Source organism: Beta vulgaris, chromosome 9 (genome assembly GCF_026745355.1).
Source record: "Beta vulgaris subsp. vulgaris cultivar EL10 chromosome 9, EL10.2, whole genome shotgun sequence".
Lineage (NCBI taxonomy): Eukaryota > Viridiplantae > Streptophyta > Magnoliopsida > Caryophyllales > Amaranthaceae > Beta > Beta vulgaris.
This window is the reverse complement of record NC_079210.1, coordinates 27,238,634-27,261,435: the sequence shown is the minus strand read 5'-3', so window position 1 is coordinate 27,261,435 and position 22,802 is coordinate 27,238,634. Positions and strand designations below refer to the sequence as shown.

General features: G+C 37.4%; 1 protein-coding gene and 1 long non-coding RNA gene across 2 annotated transcripts; both read left to right on the top strand.

Moving 5' to 3' along the window:
* The first annotated feature begins 1,760 nt into the window (after positions 1-1,760).
* On the top strand, positions 1,761-12,725 carry LOC104903437 (uncharacterized). Its single transcript, XM_010691471.4, has 2 exons — positions 1,761-2,570; positions 12,307-12,725. Coding segments are annotated over exons 1-2 (684 nt in total). The 5' UTR covers positions 1,761-1,887; the 3' UTR covers positions 12,308-12,725.
* Positions 12,726-17,986: 5,261 nt separating this feature from the next.
* LOC125493176 (uncharacterized) lies at positions 17,987-20,522 on the top strand. Its single transcript, XR_008967571.1, has 2 exons — positions 17,987-19,812; positions 20,176-20,522. It is a non-coding gene; the product is annotated as an uncharacterized LOC125493176 (long non-coding RNA).
* The last annotated feature ends 2,280 nt before the right edge of the window (positions 20,523-22,802 follow it).

Here is a 22,802-nt window from a genome sequence, read left to right as displayed (position 1 = left end):
GTATGGGGGCGGCCTGAGTGACCTGTCGAAGTACTTGGGGTGAATTTGGGGGATCAAGGGCTATCACTCGAGGCTCCACCCGACCGCGGCCGAGCTCAAGGCAAGGTACAGGGAGTGGAGGGGGTCTGTTCGAGGTGCCTTCCCCCCTACCTGGAAATTCAGCATTAGGGCCCGGAGGCCGCGCTCGAAGTTGTCGCTGAGGCGATCGGCCAATTGTTGAAGATCTTGCTGAGTGATAGGGTTAGGACTGGTTTGCTCGAGCCGCGGGGGGCCCGCCGGGGTTGGAGTTGTCCTAACCCGTAGCGCTTCATGGTTGACGGTGCTTGCTGCCTCTCGATGGTTGATCTCCTCGAGGATGTGTCGGTTGCGGCTCGAGAGAATAGGAGCCTGTCGAGGGTTGCCCGCTGTCTCGTCAACCACTTTAGGAGACGGTGCCCTGGAGTGATTAGAGGGGATAGGAGCCCTCTGTCTCCCTCGGCCTCTTCGGGTGACGGCCATAGCTTTTAGTTCGATGTCCCCACAGACGGCGCCAACCTGTTTCGGGTAAAAACTTATATTAGGTGGGATGGATCGAGACCAGGTTTGTAGATGGCCGGATACTCGGAGACGGCTAGGAGACCTGCACAAAACGAGAGTTAGACTACCCCGGGGGTGAATCCGGGATCGCGCCCTCCGACGATCAAGTTAGTTGAAGTGGATTAATTGGGATCTGTGAAGTGGATTGTCTAGAATCTCTTACCTCAATAAATGAGGATTTGCCTGCTATTTATAGGCATTGAAATGTGTGAAAATTGTCCCTGCCATGTTGGCACGAAATTTAGGGTAAGTAGGCCCCACTGGTGGACTTCCACGCTGGCTGGAAGTCTTTGGGTCTTGGACCATGCAACTGCCTAAAGAGGCAAGATTGGGCCCAAACAAGCACCATAATGTATAGTATCATACTTGTATTATTGTCTATTATTTGATTATTCATATTACTATTAGCTAATTATATTATTATTAAATGATATTATAATCATGGTCAAATAATTAAGGTTAACAATAATAATCATTATAATTACAATATTTTGCAATTCGTCTTTAAATAAGGAGTTAAGCATTCTACTACCTTTAAGTAAATGAGAGTGGAGTGAGAATTTTTCATATGTGCCAATTTTAACTTGTTAGCAATAAATGTTAATCAACTTTTGATTTTCTACTAGTGCTTTATAAAATCAAAACAAGACTATTAGATATATTAGTGGTGAAAGTTATGTATAGACAAATATATAAATAGTAAATTTTTTTTGTTAAATTAATTATCAAGAGATAATTAATAATAATTATTTTTTTAAAGGACGAATTTAATAATTATACTTAATAATAAATTTTGAGGGATAGTATTTACGTTATTTATGTTATTAATGGTCAATTTTTTTTGTCTAATAAGGTCAAATAAGTTTCAATCAGGTCCAATAAGTTCTAATAAGTTTCAATTAGGGCCAATAAGGTCTAATAAGTTTCAATTAGGGCCAATAAGGTCTAATAAGTTTCAATAAGGTCAATAAGTTCCAATCAGGTCCAATAAATTCCAATCAGGTCCAATAAATTGAATCAGGTCCAATCAGGTTTAATAAGTTCCAATAAATTCAAAGCCAATAAGTTGAAGAGAACGCAGCTATAATAATTAAAAACAAAAAACATGACTAAGAACAAACGAATCACTTAAGTTGAACAATCACCGTCCCTTTATAACATCATCTTCTGATTTCTGATTTCTGATTTCCAATTTCCAATTTCCAATTTCCCTCCTTGAACTCTTTTTTTTTTGTTTCTCTCTCTCTCCTCTAATCTCTTCTTCCCGTTCCTCCAGATCCTGTCCATCTCTCAAAACTCAAAAGTTGGTGGATGGCAAGAACGAACAAATACACCTCTCTGAACTTCAACGACATCTACGAAAAGAAAATCATCACTCCCAACTCAACCACCTCAACCACTTCCACCTCTTCAAGATCACCGTCTTCTTCTCTCTCCTCTCACAAATCCTACTCTCTCTCCGCCTCCTCCCGCCTCACCCATGGCGGCATGCTCCTCCTCTCTCGCCCTTCCCCTAAACCCCATCCACAGCCGCAACCACAACCACAGCCTCAGTCTCTAGCTTCTTCTCCTCCGTCCTTGAAATCATTCGATTCCAACTCTATATCTCTCCGTCCCCAAGGGAACACCGGGGGAACCCCTGGCTTTCAGGAGAGAGATAATAATAATAATAATAGTAAGGCGGATCATCCCAGTCCCAGTCCCAGTCCCAAGAGTAATAAGTTTGTTCCTCCGCACCTCAGACCTGGTTTTGTAGCGAAGGAGGTCACGGCTGTGGTTCCCGACTCTAACAAGCCTAAACAGGGGACTTATCGCCCCGGTTCAGCGCATGCCAATTATCATGGATCGCCTGTTCGTTATGCTGAGGATGCGCGCCCCAAGTCGGGGGGTGGCTATGAAAGGAGGATGAGACCACCTGGACCCGGCCCCTGCCCCGGACCCGGACCCGGATTTGTTGGTAGATCCGGTGGTAGTCGACCCAGTACTAGTGGATGGTAAAATTCTTTGCTTTTTTCATAGTAAAGTATTTTTCTCATTGTTTATTTTCTTGTTTCCTTTTTCTTTTTCTGTGTTATTGTTTTATATTGAGAGGCTGTTCTAGTTACTTTTTGCATCACATGTATGTACTGTTATATGTCAAGTATCTCTTCCAATTAAAGGGTTTGCAACTTGTATGAGTTCACTATCTTTTATGGATTTAAGTATGATGACAAATTGCTGTTAGAATTTTAGGCAATTTCATTCAGTGAGAGCTAAAAACATGGGCATTGTTAGTTTTTGTTATTATGTTTTGCGTTGTAAAGTAAACAAACTGGAGCTACAACAGCTACCACAAAGGGAGGATCTTTCCAAAGTTTCTATATATTTTTTTTCCGGTTTGGAGCAAGAAATTAAATCTAATTTTATAATCAAATTAATTTCCAAAACCTGGCTAGAGTAAAGGATCTTTGTTCGAGGACATGGTTTGCACCCAGGTTAGCAGAATATAGGGTTTTTCTAGTAAAGGAAAAGAATGGTTGTTTTGTATTCTGTTGTGTGGTTTGATCTTTGTATCTGATTTCACGATAGGTTCCATCCTAGAAATCTCTCTGTTGATCTTTGTTACTTTTTACTTCAAGAGTTTGATAGTGCAATAAAGTTTTCTGGATTGAGTCTTCTTAGGTTGCTGGATTATGTTAGATGAACATCGGTGTTGGTCTGATTACTCTTTCAAAGAATGTGGTTGCAGGATTGGGGATGGTGTTTTTTGTGTCCTTTTGTAACGTAGTTCATGGGGTGTAGGACTATCCAAATTATTGGAGTGTGAAATTAATCTCTGGAGGCCTAAATAGACGTCCATGTGCTGCATGCTGGTATTGCCTTGCTGTTGTAGCCACTTGTGCACACCAGGTTTAGTGAAGGATGGAGACTTTCTCTAGGCTACGTTTAAGTCACCCTTTTAAAATGACCTTAAACCTCGATACAGGAAATTTAAATTGCTGGCTAATGGGTATTTGGCCTGTTGCTGAAGATTGTTGGTTTTCTAAAATACCAAAACAATTGTGCTCCAGATAGTTTCAAAACGTATGTTATGCTCATGCCCATAGGTCCCTGGAAACGTTCGTAGTAATATAAAATATTAGAACTGAATGACTTGCCTGATTTAAAGCTGTTAACTCACCGTTAGTTGAAAGTCCAGGCTGTTCTTTCACTTTTTTTTTTTTTGCAATTGACTTGTCTGTGCCCTTCCATTCTGTTTCTTTGCCGCAGTGGCCTTATGCTACCCGTGGATGAAATCTTGTCAAATCTTTGTGCTTTCTGTCTCTGGTTGATAGAGGAATAGGGCTGTTCTTTAAGAACTTCCCAAATTGCAAACTCGAGTATGTGAGTTTCAACTCCAGTCAACACTTTCTTAAATCAGAATGTGGAGCAAGAATAGGATAGTAGACTATAGAAGAATTCAAGTTGTAAAGAATTATCGGGGGAGAGTCAACATAGGCTAGAGGAAGGAGACTTAGAGTCTTATTTTTACAAATAAAAAATATGGAGTAATAAGAGGAGAGAAGATAAACTATGGAAAAGAGAATCAAGTTAAAAGGATGATTCTAAAGGAAATTTTTAAGAGAATTCTTGAGGGGCAAGAGAAGGAAAGAGCGCGGAGAGGAATCGTTTATAGAGGAAGTTGGCTAGTTAAAAGGAAAATAGGATTTAGTATGGGTTACAAACTAGTAAAATAACGTTTTCGGTTTCTTAGCCATGTCAAAAATTAATAAATTACTTTTAAAATAATTTGGGAAGTATAACCGTAAATATCTTTATACACTTACACAAATACATACGCTTATAGATGACTTATTAAAACACATATTTTTATTAAAATTATATTTCTCATCTATAATTGATATTACAGTGTTTCCTTATCTCTTGGCTAATGAAACTTCTGCGTTCTCATATTCTTGCTTACACAGATTGGAACTATCGTGAAAGTAAAAGGAGGTTCTTGTGACTACAATCTCTAAATCAAATTGTTCAGCTACTTTTTAGGTGTATAGTGTTCAAAGCTTAGTTTTAAATTGATGCCAAAATGATTAGAAATCAAAAATAGAAGCATTTTAATACTTAAAACAACATAGATATTATATTAAAGACCCATAAAAGGATATAAGAAAGCAAAATTCATCGGTAAAGTACCGCAATAAGTCAAAGTACTAAGTAGAAAGAAAACCAAACGAAGTTTCAAGATAGTGGGGCTAGAAGCCTAGAACAACTAGAAATCCAAATCATCATCATCATCAACATCACCATCCAAGTCATAATGATCATCATCCTCATCTTCTTCATAGTCTCTATCTCCTCCAAAGTCATCCTCTTCATTATCCAACACCGTGACTCTTGGAGTGGAGCTACTAGCAAGACCTTCCCCTTTATCAGGTCTAGATGAGGATCCTAGACCATCCTTTGCTATCCTTGATGCTCTAGTGACGTAACTAGGCTCATGACCTTCCGAAGCTCGAGCAACCGTACGCCATGTCAAGTCATCACCCTCAAACACAAAGTCATTATCTTCATCAGAGGAGTTATCATCCATTCTTCCAAGTAGCCACTAATTGCTATCTAATCTCCTCTAAAAGAATTGGATCCACGGTGTCTTTTCTATCATATCGGCGTTGCAAAAAAGCACGATTATATTTAACAAACACCATGTCATTCAATCGACCTTGTGCTAATCTGTTTCGCTTCTTAGTATGAAGCTAAAGTAATACTCATTACTATGCTATTAGACATACCCTTTATCAAAGCAAAAACAATAAAAATAAGATACTTACAAGCTAAAAAACACCCCAATTTCTCTCACAACCAGTAGCACTACAAGTGAGGCTAAGAACCTTTATAGCAAATTTCTTCAGTGCAGAAGATCCAAAGATAGACCACAACTCCCCTGTTAGATTTAAATGTAAACATTAGTATTTAAGATATCAAAGATATTGAAAATTAAGATTTACTTTTTTCAAATAAATATTTACCAGGTGCTTTTGTCTTTCTTTGCCTAATGGTCGCGGGTTGGGCAAAGAGACCGGTTGCATCCTTGTATATATCCAACTCTCCAATGATCTTGTCTTGAGTTACTACATCCGGAGTCAACCTTGTAATGCAACCAAACAACTCATTCATAACTTCTTCACAACCAACCTCATCGGGATTATCATAGAAAAACGCCGGATTGAGGAAATAACCGGTCGCATGCAAAGGTCGATGAATCTGACAATCTCACCTTGCATCAATGTACTCAAAAGCTCTCTTGTAGTTTTCTTCTTTCATTGAGAAACTCTTAGAAATGGCCTCCTTAGCTTTATCCATAGCTTCATAAATGTAATCCATAGGTGGTTTCTTTCTCCATCAACCATCCTAAAAACCTTGACAAAAGGCCTCGTCAACTTTAGAGCATAAACAACATGTCTTTAAAAGGTGTCTTGCAAAACAAATGATGCAGCTTTTTTTCCTCCCGCTTCCTTTGGCCATTTGGAATCATTCCACTCTTGAGAAATAACCATCTTCCTTAAGTTGTGTCTTTGCTTATGAAATTGTGCTAGATTTATGAAAGAGGTTGCAAACCTTGTAATTGTCGGCCTATGCAAATTTCGACCATTTCTGAACCTCCTCATCATGTTCACAAGTGTGATATGGCTATACATATAGCCACTCGTGAACATGCACCTTTTTGTGCGATCTTGCTCTTTGAAAATTTTCCAATATCCTCCGACATAAGATCAAGACAATGCGCCGCACATGGAGTCCAATAAAGATGTGGTCTCGTAGCCTCAAGTAGGAGTGTTCATAAGTATCCGATACGTGATCCGGTTAATCCGATCCGATTTTTCGGATATCCGTTCCGCTTTTTTAATTTTCGGATATTTCGTATCGGATACAAATCAACATTTTTCATTTTCGGATACCAGAAAATATCCGAAACATGGAAAATTTCCTGAATTTTCCGGATATTTTCGGATATCTGATCCGTAATATTCATTTTCAAGACCAGATATTCGAAATATCCAATGATCTGATCCGATCCAAAATTTATTTTATGAACTTTTCCTTCGAAAATTTCAATTTTTTTAGTTTCCGGTTCCGGTTTGAAAATTTCGAATATCCGATCCGATACTATTCGAAATTTTTCGGATCGGATTTGGATTGCTTTTTTCTCGATCCAAAATTTTTGGATCGGATCGTATATCCGAAATGAACACCCCTAGCCTCAAGCATTTTCCTACAAATTTTATCAAATATCCATGGATTTATAAGATAATGATTTATGAATATAAGAAAGAGTAAAGTTAAATTAAACAAATTAAAGATATTTGTTTCTTACTCGCCTTCACATAGTTAGAAGCATTTTCCGTCACCATTTGGATCACATTTTTTACCCCAACTTCTTCAATAATTTCATCAAGCATTTAAACAACAAGTCGGCATCTTTCACAATTTCAGAAACATCCATTGATTTTTATGAACATTGATACCTTTGGAGAGTTCACAAGGAAGTTCCCGATATCCTTATGGGCAACCAAATCATGCCAACTGTCGGTTAAAATGGAGCAACCTTTTGTTGCCAACTCTTTCTTATGCTCCTTCATTTTCTTTTCAACTTCCTTCTTAAGAAGTGAAACTCGTAGCTCATGCATTGTCCAATGGATTGCATAATTTTACCAAAACTCTCATAAGTGGCTATATGGAAAATAATTCCCGTATCATAAAACCATTTAGCAATATCCTTACAAGTTTTGTCCCTCAATTGCTTGTCACAAACCCCTAAGATGCCTTTCCTCTCTTTTCTTCCTTTCAAAATATCTTGGGGAGTAGAAGTGACATATGTGTCTAAAGGACCCCTTTGTCTTGGCGTTTTAACATTTGATGTGCCACTTTTTTCCCGAGTTACCTTTGGCGTTTAAAACTTCACAATCCACCTCTTCCTCCTCATCATCATCAACATCATAATAAGGAATGTTTGGCACATTTATGCATCAATCTTAGCTTGTGCCTTTTGAAGTATAAATGATTTCACTTCCTCCCTCACATGTTCGGGACAAATAGGACACTTAATCACATTCCTAAAACCTCCGACCAAATGTTGCTTCAAACGATAAGCCCCTACTTTAGTTACCTTTTCAGAAAAACTACAAGTCCAATGGTTCTTATTATTAGGATCCGGTTTTCCATATTTCCTAGCCGGATTCAAAGTGTCTGATGATCCCGTAGAAGGCGAACCCGGCTCCATCAAAGATTCTCAATTAAAAACCAAGAATCTACAATTCAAATTATATAAGAGAAAGATGAAAATGAGTTTCTATCATATAATACTAAATTGAGTAAATTTCTACTTCCTATTAGTCATTATATTACTAATTTACTACTACCCAAAAAAAATAGAACACATAACAAAGAAGAAGAGAGAAGTCAGAGAAAAAAAAAAAGAGGTGAGAGAAGAATCACAAAAAAGATAGAAATCACAAAAAAAAAAGATACAGAATAAAGGAGAAAGAAGAAGAAAATTAGAGAAGAAACAAAAAAGAAATCGAAAAAAAAGAAGAGAAAAAAGAATATGAGAAGACGAAAAGAGAAGCAGATAAGACGAAAAAGAGGGAAGAAACTTACTAGCAAGGTGGTTACGACCGACGACAACGACCGGCGACGAGATGCAACTGCTGTGGAAAGATTCTTCTATCACATGTTGTCGAGTTATAGGGTTTGAAATGTCAATTTCGAGTTCTAAGGTAACGTTAAAAAACAGAGTTAAATCCCCCCTCCCAACGTGCCTCTCGCCTGGTGCGCCTCTCGCCTATACAAAGGCGCGCGCCTTTCGGCGTCTTGTCTTGCCTCATGTTCTTCGCCTTGCCTGGGGTGTTGGGTGTGATTTTCTGTGCGCCTTGGGTCACGTGGCGCCTAGGTGCACCAAAGGCGCGCTTTTTGAAAGTAAGGTTCAAAGTAAATTTTAAGGTGTTGGAGGCTGTTTGGAGCGATGTGAAATTCAAATATGGGGGTATGCAAATATTGTAATTCTTTGCCGGATGCTTTTCGTTTATAAAGTTTTGGCACATGTTTGCTTATAGGGGGACAGAAATATGGGGGTATGCCAATGTCTTTACAAAATCTATATGGATGTCTACATCAATGTTGAAGAAGAATTGATATGTATTGATCGATTATCTAAGGTTGGGAGTTTAATAGTGGCATGTGAAAATATGAATTAGGATTGTCTTGTTTCCAATTAAAAGGCGAAGCCTTGATGATCCATCACTCATGCTTAGTTGTGAATTTGATTTATTACAAGGGTTGTGGTGCATTTGTTTATGAGGGTTAAAACTTAAGTTAAGGAAAGAAACAAGAGGTGTGGCTAGGTGATCAATATATGGTATGATAATTGAGCTTGATCTTTGAGATGATATAAGATCATGTTAAGGGACTGCAAGATTGAAAAGGAGGTAGTTTAAAGATAAATTTAAAAGAAGATGATCCAGCATTTCTCCTAATCTAGAGCTTATAGATCAAACTTTGATGTTAAAGGATTCTCACGGTGACCTATTCTAGGGCGCGTCCTTTATTGGTTGTTAGTAGGTCTTTAGATGGTGTGCATCTAGTCTTAACTTCAGGACACAAATATACAATCTTTTGTATTCAGCTAGGAATTTCTATTGTTACTAGGTTTTGGTATATTTTTTGATTTTGATATTGAAATTCTGAATCCGACCACTTAATTGGTTTCATGCAATTTTACATGTTTATTAGGCTGAACTTAAGGTAGGAAAGAAGAGGTGTGGAAGTTGATTAAATCATGGTAAGAGAAGTGTGATTATAGAAGATCATGTTGAGAAAGGGAGGTAGTTTAAAGATGCATTTCAAAGAAGATCACCCAACATTAACCTAATTTGGAGCTTAAGGATGAAACTTTGATATTGAAGGATTAACGTAGTGACTTAATGTAGGACCCGCACTTTATTGAATTTATTCTAGGTCCTTAGATGGTGTGCATCTAGTCTTTCTTTTTTCTTTTTGCCCTTTTTATGTGACTAGTTGTTTTTTCTATCTACATACTTTTTACTTGTAATATTCCTATTCATCCATTCATGGTTGAATTTCTATATGACCCTATCAAACACAGGGCACATTTTTTTTTTGAGAGAAACAATATTGCATCTTGTATTTTTTTTTTTTTTTGTAAATTGTGTGTAATATGACAAAAATAATGCTATGATGATGATGATTGTATCTTGTGTTATTGTGTTAATAGAAATGCACCCCTGTATGGATTACATCGGAAATGACATGGGGAAGAGGGATTTATATAAGTATCGAGTTTAGCTATGGCTATTCTTGTTTTTTTTATTTGATTTGCTCATCCTCCCACCCTCTGTCTCAGATTTCATTTCATTCATTCGAATTAAATTGGAATTTGGTGTTCATCCACTTTCCAGATCTTTACGATGTACAGTTTGGATATCTGAAATTAGTGTAGCCATCTCAGAGTTTCTTTTTATGGGCTTTTTGACCGCATTCAGTGGATGCATCGCCACAGGAAGACTTGTATTCAAGCCAGGCATTTGTTTATATTTAAGGTTATATAGTAAACCTTATATTTAACAATGCAAGAGCTACAATATTCGTCATAGATATAGCTGCTTGGCCTCCTGAGCTATTTTGAGGTGTGATTTCCTCTTTCAAATTATAATTTTTTTAAGCAGTAATGATTTGTCAAAGGCACTAAGTGCTAGTTCAACTCATAACTAGAAGGAAAAACTGATACCCGTGTACCCAACTATGACACATCTTCTTTAATCATTCCTACCCATTGTTTACCGGACTAGGACCAAAAACTAGCCACCCATTAGAGAGAGGGGGGGGGGGAGAGGGATACTTAAGCTTAGATTAAGACTAATAAGTTTAGTTACTCCTGAAGATTTAAAAGGTATAGATAATGGAGTTGAAGAGTTTATGGATCAGAAAAAGAATTGAAGTGGTTGTTTGGTGTACATGGGAATTTAATTCCTTTGGAAAGTTCTACTGATAAGGGAATTATTTCCCTTATTTAATTCCTAGGAAACGGCCTCAATATGCTTTTTTGACATTGAGGAATTCCCACATCCCAAGAATTGATGTGGGAATTCTGAATGACCAAGGGGGAGGTGGGTGAATAATTTCCCACGTTTTAAGAAAATTTCAATTTCCCAAGGGATTTTGATTGTGCCCCCATCCCCCCCCCCCCCCCCCACTTCCTGTCAACCAAACAACTATCCAAATCAGATCTTCTATTGCCTACATAGTCTCCTCTATACCAAACATCTACTATGTTTAGTTATTGTGAGGATGTAAAAGGGATACTTAAGCTTAGATTAAGGCTAATAAGTTTAGTTACTGTGACTTTGTAAGGATTTAAAAGGTATCAATAATGGAGTTGAAGGGTTTGTGGATCATAAAAGAACTCCTTTTTGGTGCAAGGCTTTAGTAAAGAAATATTGAGACTTAATTTTTGATTGGAAACGAAATTGAACTTATAATTTCCTCTTGTTATTCCAATTGTAAGTTGCTATAGCTAATTATATCTAACTTGTGATGTACTTTGCTATTTGAGTGAATAATTAAATTCTTAACATGTGTTTAAATGGCTTAAGTTATTCATATTGGATTTGGAGGGTTTTGTATTTATAATTCTTATGTTGTATCTTTGCAAACAGTAGAGTGCCGTATTATTTTTGACCTTTCAAAGGAAATCTGTTCTGTTTAATTTTTTGTTGATACAAAACTGGCCATGCAAATATATGTAAAAGAAATAATAAACGACCCTTTTGTGTGGTAAAGGTTGCTCATCTTTGAACCTCCTCATCTCTCTTAGGAGTAAGCATAAAAATTCTTTAGTGGCTTTGGGGGTAAAACTGATGTAGATACTGTTTTTGATTTCTTTTTTTTGGTTCAGGGAAATTGTCAGCGCTTTTCCAATTTGCCTCAAATAAATATATGTTTGGTAGAGAAGTAGATTGTAGCCGTAGCCAATCAAAATCCTCAAAATCTTCAAGCAGAACAAATGTGTATAAAAAAAAAAACTTACTCCAGGGGTAGAAGGTCTTTGGGGTGATCTCGTAGTTTGTATGGGGTGGAGACGATGGGGTCGGTCCATGGGCATTCCTTTATTTGTGCCGCAGGAAAAACCTTTGAAATAGAATAATTGTTTTGTGTAGTAGTAGATTGTAGTCAAAATCTAGGCGAAGAGAGCACACCATAGATTGAGTTCTAGTTACATATCTTCCAGGCTTTTCAATATGGCCATATTAAGATGATCAAGGTGATGAGAGCGCACCTTTAGCCGTAGCCAACCAACTAAGATGCACAAGTACCAAAAGAACTCACAAGGGCATGCTCAGATATTAACATGATAATTTATCAAGACGACGCAGTAGGGGTGTTTGATTTGATATTATGGATTTGATTTTAGTTCGTTTGTTTGATTGAGGTTTTTATAAGGGTGGAAAGGAACCTAATTTTGGATATTAAAAAATCCCTTTTAAACCCTTCAATCTCTCTATAGTAGAAAGTTTTTTTAAAGATGGTATAACAATCATATTTTAACTTTATGATTACAAGTAGGATTAATTATACGTGCACTGTGTATGCGAGTTTATCATTTTTATTATGCTATTTGTTCAACATGTACTTTCACTTGCTGCCAGCACTGTGCTAAATCTCCTCCGGCTTTCTGTGCAGATTTTAACTGTACTCGTTTCAAAGTGTGGAGCTGAAGGAACTTTGAAGTTCAGGAGTCATATCGACAAGATTGGTTTTGGAATCAGATGGTGTCAGAAACGGTGTTGTATGAGAAAGAGGCTTGATTGATGATCCAATGGCTTATCTGTTGGCGGGGTGATCTGGTCTTGCTGCTAGACAGGACGATTCACAATTGCATAAACCTCTAAATTGTAGAATCGATGTCCTAGTTAATTTTAATTTTAATTTTAATTGATTTAGATTCTGATGAACAATGTTTCTGACTTGGTTCTGAAACTATATGATAATGTACTTATGTCCTTGTACACCCTGTGATATTAGTGCTGGGGATTTCATATTTGTGTAACATAACTGTTTGACAACTTGACAAATATAGAAGCAACTATGTCCTTTTTCCATGACTAGTTGACTTGCTATATTATTACGTTTCTTTCAATTAAGCATTAGCTCACTGTTTAAGAATTTCTGTTCTGATGGGCAAATCAATTCGAGGAAATAATAATCAAAAATTGAAGTTTTACTTATGTTTGACAGTATCAGAGTTTTCGTGGACTTCCGGCTTATTCAAGAAAATGGAAAGATCCAGTATATGTATTTAAATTATACTGTTAAATACATAAAAAGCAGGGCTTTCAAATAATAACCACCCTTAGGTGGGAATTCGATTTTCATAGCCACTCTTAATTGAACAAAGGAAAATCAATGTAAGTGTATGTGACAAACTGTCTAGCCAAACATCAACCATTTGATCGAAAAACTGTATATTGTCAGCTCGAGGGAGTTTTTGTTTTTGTTTGACATCAGAAAAATTTGCATTAATAAAAGCCGAAATACAACCTAGAGAGCATACTAACCTAACATAAGAAAATCATCATGAACAAGATTAGTTACTAGAACAGAGGGGGGTGGGGCATAACATTTCTTCCTACAAGGATAGCAGACGTCCTCAGTGAAGCATGATGGACTTCTCTTGGATCCAATACGCACCCTGGAAAACAAAGGGTTAGAAAATGAGGGACTTCGACGTTTTACCGTATTATGTTGTCTGTTGATTCTGGAGTGCAAACGAGAGGAGATTTTCATCTTGCTGGTAAGCTGATTGTCGAACCGTGAAGTAGACTTCGCCGGCGAGCAAAAGGAGGTGCTTGGAGGTACTAACAAAGAGACGCAAGATGACTTTTGAGAATTCGTACTTGTAGCCTCGATGTCGGGCCCTAAAGTTGGAGTTTGTTTACACTGCTCATACCCTTCAACAGGGGAGTGTCTCATCTCCATGGGTGTATGGTGATCTATAGTCGTGCTGCAATCCATCCTTTGTGATGGATTGAAAGTTCGGATGCTGATCATTTGGTTTTGGAAAGAGCAGTGGTAATGCAAAGTTCTTCCCGTTGACATCACCTTGTATATTGAGGGGGTGATATGCAAATAGGTATCCCGCGCTTTCCGATTTGAAAATCGGAAACTGGACCCTGTAGATTTCGTTTTTTCCCAGAAGTAGACTCCGGGACTAAATTAGTATCTTTAATGTTGTGAACTGTTCCAACACTACAAAAAAATTGGCTATAGAGGCACATCATTTGGCCGACTTGCCTCTAAAAGCCCCTTTTACCATTACATAAACATGGTTGCCTCTAATTATATGGTTTTTAGTGTCAAGTATATTCTGATGCCTCTAAAGATACATTTCAGCATCAAACGAATGTTGGTTGCCTCTAAAACCATGTTTTTAGCATCACATGAATATTGGTTGTCTCTAAATTCATATTTTTAGCATCACATGAATTTAATTGTCTCTAAAACCATTTTTTTAGCATCAACTATAGTTAGTTGTCTCTAAAGCCATGTATTTAGCGTCACATGACTTTAGTTGTCTCTAAAGCCATTTTTTCAGCATCAATTGCAGTTAGTTGTCTCTAAAGCCATGTATTTAACGTCACATGAATTTAGTTGTCTCGATAGCCATTTTTTCAGCATCACATAGATTATTGTTGCATCTAAAGATATTTTTTTAGTGTCACTTGAATTGTATAAGGGAAGGGCGGACACCATTCCCATGTTAAAACAATTAACTATCACTTAGAGGAAAAAAGCTCTCATAAACCTGGCAATCCCACCATAACATAACCATTAATTCTATAAAAACAAGGTAATCCAACTTTAACATAACCATTAATTCCATAAACAAGTAATAGAAAGAACTAAACGAATGAAATAAATACTACAAATTTGTGCATCTTTTCTACCAACTTTCAGCTAAAACCATCCAACCACCATCACAGAACACCGACGAACCCAACAAACCCGCCCAGCCACCCTTGGAATCGATTCACTCAACCAACCCAAATTCGATCAAATCACCCCAAATTCGATCAAATCACCCAAATTCGAACCAATCTAATGTGTAGAGTGATTTGGGGTGAAGTTTATTGCATTTAATTGTTCGAAAATAGCCTAGGGTTTGAGTTGTTGAAATTAATTTGGGGGTTTTGATTTAGGCTCATTTTTTCTCAAATTGGTTACTTAATTATGCTCGAACAGGGGTGGGATTTCGTTGTTTTAGAGTAAGTTTCGTGTTTAGGGTGTTTTGGGAGTTTTTCGTGTTAGTTCGAGGTTTTAGGGGGTTTTGGGGCGGTTTAGGGTGGGTGTTGGAGGGGTTGTGCTCGCCGACGAATTTCGAGCATTTTGGTGGTGGTGGCGGCGATGGTTTTCGTGGTAATGGCGGTGGTTGTCGGAGTTGTGGCGGTGGCGAAATGGCGAAGGTGGAGGTGCAGTGGTGGTTCAAGGGTTAATTAGGTGGTAAATCAAGTAGCAGCTACTCGAAAGCGGTAGCCGGTAGTGGCTTGGCGGTGGCTTTGGGACCCAGCTGCGGTGGCCAGAACGGTAACGAGATAGAGAAATTCTTTAAATAGAACAAACCCCTATCAAAACTGAAAACCCCTTGGTTGAAGAGCGGGATACTGAAATATTGTAGCGGCAAAATGAAATTAGAAAATGTCTAAGTGCTAGTTGCCGAAATTTCATTTTCCATTTAAATTTTTTTCTAAATTATATCAAATATTTACCTTGCAAAATTTGGGAATTTTGTCATTATAAATAGAAATATGCAAAAAACTCGTGATTCTTATTTCATATCAATTTTATCTAGCCTTTCGAGTTGTTTAAACTAATTTTACTTCCTCCATAACAAAATAAATGTTACACTTTGAAAATTGCATTATTCACCTACTATATTTGACTATGCATTTTTTTTATTATAGATAAAATCAACCGTTATTATATGATGTATTGTTGGATTCGTTTTAATGCATACTTTCATGATATTAACTTCTTATAATTTTTACTAATAAACAAGAATAAGCAAATAAAGTTATCAATGGTCAAAGTACTGCATCGAAAAACGTAAAAGTCATAGTGTAACATCTATTTTGTCACGGAAAAAGTATATGATTTCAGCATATCGAATTCAATTAAGTAATCAAATATCACTTTCTTTAAACTAGGAAAACATGCGGTATTTTTCACATTACAATACCTTATCTTATCTCAATAAACAAACACATTATAGCCTTTGTTAATCGAATAAGTCAATTATACTTAAATATATACGTATAACAATATGACTTCATTATTATACTTAGATATATTAATGGTCAAAATTGTGTATTGGCAAATATGAAAGTCAATCTGTTGTAGTGATTTAGATACAGAAGAATTATATATTTTGGCAGAATCTCTTGCCCCTGACTCCCTGATGATAGTTGTATTGTTGGGCGTTAAAAAAAAAGATAATTTTGTGTTGTTTTTTTCCAATAATCTAATAACATCTAAATTATCGAGTAATTTCATAATAAAAACGTTTTTTTCACCATATACCCCTGACAAATTTTTTTTTGCACTAAACCCCTTTCACTTTCAAATTCACATATACCCCTCACTCTTTGAAAATACATAACATACCCTTTTGACTAACGGTGTTAGACTCCGTTAGTCATTAGGCATAACCTCTCCTAATCTTAATTAACTAAACCCTAAACCTAATTAACCAAAAACCAACCAAAAAGCCCACAACCCTACCCACCCCATCCTTAGCCCACAGCCCACCACCCCATCCCCAGCCCACAACCCACCCCCCCCCTAACCCTAACCAGCACCAGTGCACCACCATCTGACCCACCACCACCTGACCCATGACCCACCACCACCTGACCCTTCCCCCAACTGCACCACCACCCCCACTCCCCCCTTTGCAGTCACCTGACCCCCACCCCCACCGGATTTGTGCACCCCCATCCCTTTCCCTTCCTCCCACTGCACCACCACCCCATTCCCTCCTCCGCAGTCCCCCTCTCTCCCCCTTCCCCGCAGCCCCCACCCCCTCCCTCTACAGTACCGTAACCCCCTCCCCTTCCACCGAAACCCAGATTTCGACCCTCAACCCCGATTTTCGAAACCCAGATTTCCGACTCTAAACCCAGATTTTTGAAACCCAAAGTTTTGAAACATTTCGACCCTAAACCCAGATTTTCGAAACCCAGATTATTGAAACATTTCGACCCTAAACCCAGATTTTCGGAGGCAAAAATCGAAGGGGTGGGGAGAAAATCAATTGCGGCTGCGCAAGTTTGCCGTGGTGCCGTGGGGTTTGCGCGAGTTTGTGCGCGGGTGTGGTGCTGCGGGTGGCGGAAGAGGAGGGGGGTGCGGCGCTGCAGGTGGCGGAACAGTGTAGGGGGTCTCGGGGCTGGTGGGTGGTGGGATGGTGGGGAGGGGACTGCAGGGGTGGGGGTGGGGAAGGGGGTGGGGGTGGGGTTGGGGTGTGGGTGGAAGGGGTGATGTGGCAGTGGGGTAAGGGTGGGGGTGATGTGGCAGTGGGTTAAGGGGTGGGGGTGATGTGGCAGTTCGTGTAAGGGGTGGGGTGATGTGGCAGTGGGGGTGATGAGGCAGTGGGTTAGTTAAAGTGTATTAGATTAGGGTTAGGTTTAGGGTTTAATTTAGGTTAGTTAATTAGGGTTAGAGGGGATTAGGGGTTAATGACTAACGGAAGTCTAACACCGTTAGTCAAAAGGGTAAGTTGATGTATTTTTCGAAATGTGAGGGGTATATGATGAATTTGGAAAGTCGAAAGGGTATACGGTGCAAAAAAAAATTTGTCAGGGGTATATGGTGAAAAAACCGTAATAAAAATATAGATAATTTGAGTTTTGAATAAAATAATTAATTATAGCTCTAATTCCCACCATGATTGTCGATACGCATACCGCTAATCGAGCTAAATGTGGTCGTCCAGCCCCTAGTTCATTGTAAACTCTTGTACTATCAACAAGGAAAACAAAGACAATAAAGCTAAAAATTAAATTAAAACAATTTTTGAGTCAAACAAAATTATAGTAGTACTTCCTTTGTGCCCTATTACATATTTAAGTTGACTTCTTTGGTCAAAGTATGATAATTTTTAAAACTTATTATTTTTAAAGGATTTAATGAGATCTGATTTGATTTTTTGAAGTTATAAAATTTTCATCAAAAATGTCTAAAGCCCCCGCCCTTCAATATTTTGAAAATTTTCGTCAAAAGTTTAAAGCCCCGCCCTCATATCATTTTGATTTTTCATTCTGTTTTTTATTTAACTCTCATTTCTTCATCTCTCTCTCTCAGGTTTTTCTCTCCCCCTCACTTCCTTCTCATTTCTTCTTCACTATCTATCTCTGAAGAACCGTTCGATTATGTCTGTGGATCTTGAATAAATTTCGATGTAAGGTATGTTATTATGATTTTCGTTGTTTCGATTTTTCGGGCTGATTTTTGTTCAGAATTTTTTCTCAATCTTTTATTCTGATTTGTTGTTCAAATTTTTGTTCTTATCTTTTTCTTCAAAATTTTTGCTGCGATTTTTTTCGATATTTTGCTTTGATTGTTCGAGTTTTTCTTCTTATCTGTTCGAATTTTGGTTCTAATTTTTTGTTGAATTTTTCTCGCTTTTTTGTTTCTAATTTCATTTCCATATCTGATTCATGTTTTTTTTGTTTTTCGATTTTTTTTCTGAGTTTCTCTTTCTTAATTTTCAGTTTTTAAGAACTAACATTTTTTAAGATCTGGGATCATTTTCGTTTTTAAACATTTTCAGTTTTTTAAGATCTGGGATCATTTTCGTTTTTAACCAATTTCGTTTTTCTTTGTTTTCGATTTTATGTTTTGTAAGTTTTGGTGGTGATTGTTTGATTTTTGATTTCTTGGGATTTGTATGAGAGTTTTGGTTGTGATTGTTTGATTTTCTGTTTTTCTGATTATTTCACTGTTTCTAACTATTCAATGGTGGCGATAGTGTTCTTAATTTTAATCCTGTTGTCAGTCGAAGTTTTACTATGTCCTTGACGAGGGAGTGCATATGTCCAATGGTCCTAACTCGTGGAAGGTGAATGCTTTAACTTGGATCTTCATCTTGCCTCTGTTTGACTTTTTGATTGAACATTTTGTGATGATCTGACCCTATATTTCAATTTTGGGGACAGTATATTTGTCTTTGGTTAACATGTAAAGTTTCTACTCTTAACTCTTCCCATATCTTTTTATATGTTTGTTTCAGTGATCAACTTCCAGTTAGCACAAAGTATGATATGAGAAGTGATCTTGGTGTTGCAAGAAACTATGGGAGACTATTACTAGAAATGGTTTCTGTTGTTCCTGATGGAGTTGTGTGTTTCTTCGTCAGTTATTCATATACGGATGCCATTGTTAATACTTGGAATGAAACGGGAATTCTAAAGGTACAAATGGTGTATTGGTGCAGGAGCTCTTATTTTTTTCGGTTTTTTCACCATATATCCGTTACAAATTTGGTGTTCAGACGGTGGTGTTCAGACGGTGGTGTTTAGACAGTGGTGGTGGTCGTGGCAGTGAGGTGGTGCTGCTGGTGGTTGGTCAATGGGATGGGTGTTAGTAGTTGTGCTAATTACCTTAATTTTGTTAATATATTTTCTCTTTCTTGCTTAATTTTTCTGCTTTATGCTTTTATCAATATAATACATCATTCCTAGTTTTCTGCCCAAACAGTAAATGTTGTGGATTGACTATGTTTTCGAATCACTTAATTCTTGTTCTTGATAGTTGTGTAAACCTACTAGAGGTAGTTTCAAGAAGAGTGTTATTCGATGTTGTAGTACAGCCATGCTATATCATATTTAGAGCTAAAGAAATTAAGCGAAGTGGAACCAGACTGCTGTCTGCAGCCCTGATATTTCAGTTCAGAATGTTAAACACAATGTATATGCTAGAATTAGCTCTGTAATGCCTAAAAATCCAGTTGCAGAGATAAGGACTGGTTCAATTGTACTCTGGCTTAGCTGATTGTATGTGAGTCTATTGTCTCTTGGTCTTTGTTGTTGTTTTGCAGGTGTTTCTACAAGTGATTAGGGCTTTGATGGTACCCTTTCTAGAAGGTGAATATATGTTGCTCAATGATGCATTTGCAACTCTATGGTTTTGTACAAGGTAACTTTTAAGTATTTGATCTTTTGCAACGTTTTTATACCTTATAGCAACGCTATTGAAGCGTTGCTATAGCTTAGTTATGTAGTCGAGCTCGAACCACCCTGTCTTTTCATTATTGTTGAGGGGTTCTCTGTTTTACTACTCAATGCAGTGAATTGAGTTACTTTTGTTAGGAAGGTCCCGATAGTAGGTAACTATTACTTTGATGTTCATTATTTGCTTTTCTTTCTTTTGGCGAGTCTAAGTTATTGCTGTTTTTTTTAGCGTGGTGTTTGCTTTCATATAGGGAAGTAACCTTCTTTCTATACCATAATAACTTAGGATTGCGTTCATATTGATCTTTTTTTTGGGTTGAATTTGCAGATTGAATTGCGTTCAAGTTGAAGTTTTATGTTGAAGATTCACTGAAGGTTGAATGTCGGTTGAAGATGGAAATTTCTACATATTTTTTATTTTTTTTATTTCCTCTTCTGAAAGTTTGTATCAATTCGTCAAAATTGTTAGTAATAAGATTATACTTCTAGTTTCCTTTATTAATTTATAATGTTATTTTTTCTTGTTGATGTAAGAATGTGCTTGTAACTGTTACTATACTAATAACACAATGTTGGCGCTTACAAGTGTCTATATAGTAGCTTCAAATTGCGGCATCTTCAATTGCAATGATGCTAAAAAGCCTCAACATTTTCGAAGCCTATCAGTGTCGTTAATTATCGGTGGCTAAATGTTCGCTGCTCCTTTAGGGAGTCGATAATTTTTTATTTCGATGCTTATAAATGTAAAAAAATCCCAAAAAAATTGTCGAAAATGTGGAAATTCTAGTTGTTGTTGCATCTAAAAACATCCTTTAGCGACAGACTTATGGTTGCATTAGATGCAACTTAAAATTAGAGACGAACTTATGGTTGCCTCTAAATATAAATGGCCTTACCACCAATGTAACATGTGTGCCCCAAAAAGGTGGCATTAGGGGCAACCTATAATTACCGACTGGCTTATGGTCGCCTCTAAATGTAAGTGGCTTTAGCAGTACTATAAGTTCTATGCCTAAAAAGGTGGCATTAGGGGCAACCAACAATTAGCGACAGGCATATGGTTGCCTCTAAACAGAAGTGTCTTTAGCGGCACCATAACTTGTTTGCCTCTAAAAGGTGACATTATGGGCAACCTATAATTAGCGACGGACTAATTAGAGGCAGCGAGAAAATTGCTTCTAATCACCATTAGAGGCTACAAATATATATTTAGATGCAATTTTAGATTGCCTCTATATGTAGTTTTTTTTTGTAGTGCAACAACATTCATTTTCACCTTCTCTGAGAAGGTTTGATTCTTCTCCACTTTGAAAGTGGTGGTACCTTGGTAGGATTTCCTTTCTCCTACCTTTCTCCTACCTTTCTCCTTTGCTCCTCCTTTCCAAGGATTGAAGAGTTACTCAACACTTCATCCTCACCGATTACTTTAGCAGTAGTATCAACAAAATTTGAAGACAGTCCTGATAATGATGATACTTCATTTAATTTTTGTTGAAATTCTCCATTATTTGGGTGGAATTTAAGAGCTTGGATAAGGTCTATTAACGCTATATCGGGTTGGCTAAGTTCCAAAGCTGCAATAGCTCTCCTAAAATAAGCTTTGGCATTGGTAGCTTCATACATTAAAACAAGAGAGCACAACTCACCCACTTTCTGAAAATCTTTTTCCTTGATAAAACACGCAGCCAAGTTCAGATTGATAGATAAAGCTAGGCTTAAAAAAACAGACTTTTCCTCCTCATTATTAACGTCTGCAAAAAACAAGAACTTGATGGCTTGAATATAGTGTGCAATGGCTGACTTAATGTCACTGTTTCTGTAAAAGGTGTTACCCTCAACATTCAAACTTCGAACATATTTGAAGATACCAAAAGGATTAACAAGATTAGCAATCCTCTGGACCCAACTAGTTGAAGAATAATCATGCTCGTCAAAGTGATAAAGGTACAATTCCCCCTTTAACTCGTCAATAATGTTCATGATATCTAAGATAACGAAATAACTCTAAAGATTGAACCAATAAAACCACTAGTAGGTAAAGAGGCACCAACACCTCAGAAATCAGTCTAAACTAGGTTGAAAAGCTATAACTACTGAAATTAAAAACATAATTGAAAACCTCATAGTAATTTCCGAGATCTTTAGCAAAGGATCGTAATTACTGACATCGGGTGGTGTTGTGAGTCACCGGCGCCCAGAAAGGAGAAGTCGGTGGTTTCCGTCGTTGTGGCGGTCGACTTCAAATGCCTACCGTCTTCGCGACTCCTGTATACCACGCACTTGTTTCGACACCGACACTAAGGCTACTGTGGGGGAAAGGAGGCTGGGCTCGCCGACGACCTTTGTAGAGTCGGAGATGCTCAAGCCGTCGACGAGCCACCAGGGGGAGGGGGGTTAGTGCGGTAGAAGCTATACGAGTTTCGCTAGGGTTTGGTGAGAGAAAAGTTTCACTCGCGGGAACAACTAGTGTCCACCTTATTGCATATGCTCGAGGGAGTTTTTGTAACTCATATCTACCAAGTTTTTAAAGGAAAATTTTAAAATGTGTTGGATTCTAAAGAAGGACAATGATCATGAGACAAAGTTCAATAATTATTTTTTCACCAAAACTAATTGAACAAAGATTTTCCCCTTTATAGCTCCATATAACATTGGTCAACAAGAGAATAAGAGTGAGTCATTAATCAAGTCATGAACTAAGTCGATCTATTTGATAAGTAAGTATCTAAAGAGACCTTCTCATATTAAGACTAATGTGAGATGTGATGATTCACACGTGTTTGATCATGATTTAGTAGTGTAATTTAACTAAACTATAAAAAATGTTAACTAATTGCAAAAATTGTGCAATTATTTTTACAGAACAATTTTTCATGAAATTATGTTAACTAACAAATTAAAATTTATAACTATTAACAAATAAATCATAATTATTAACCCCATAATTATTAACCC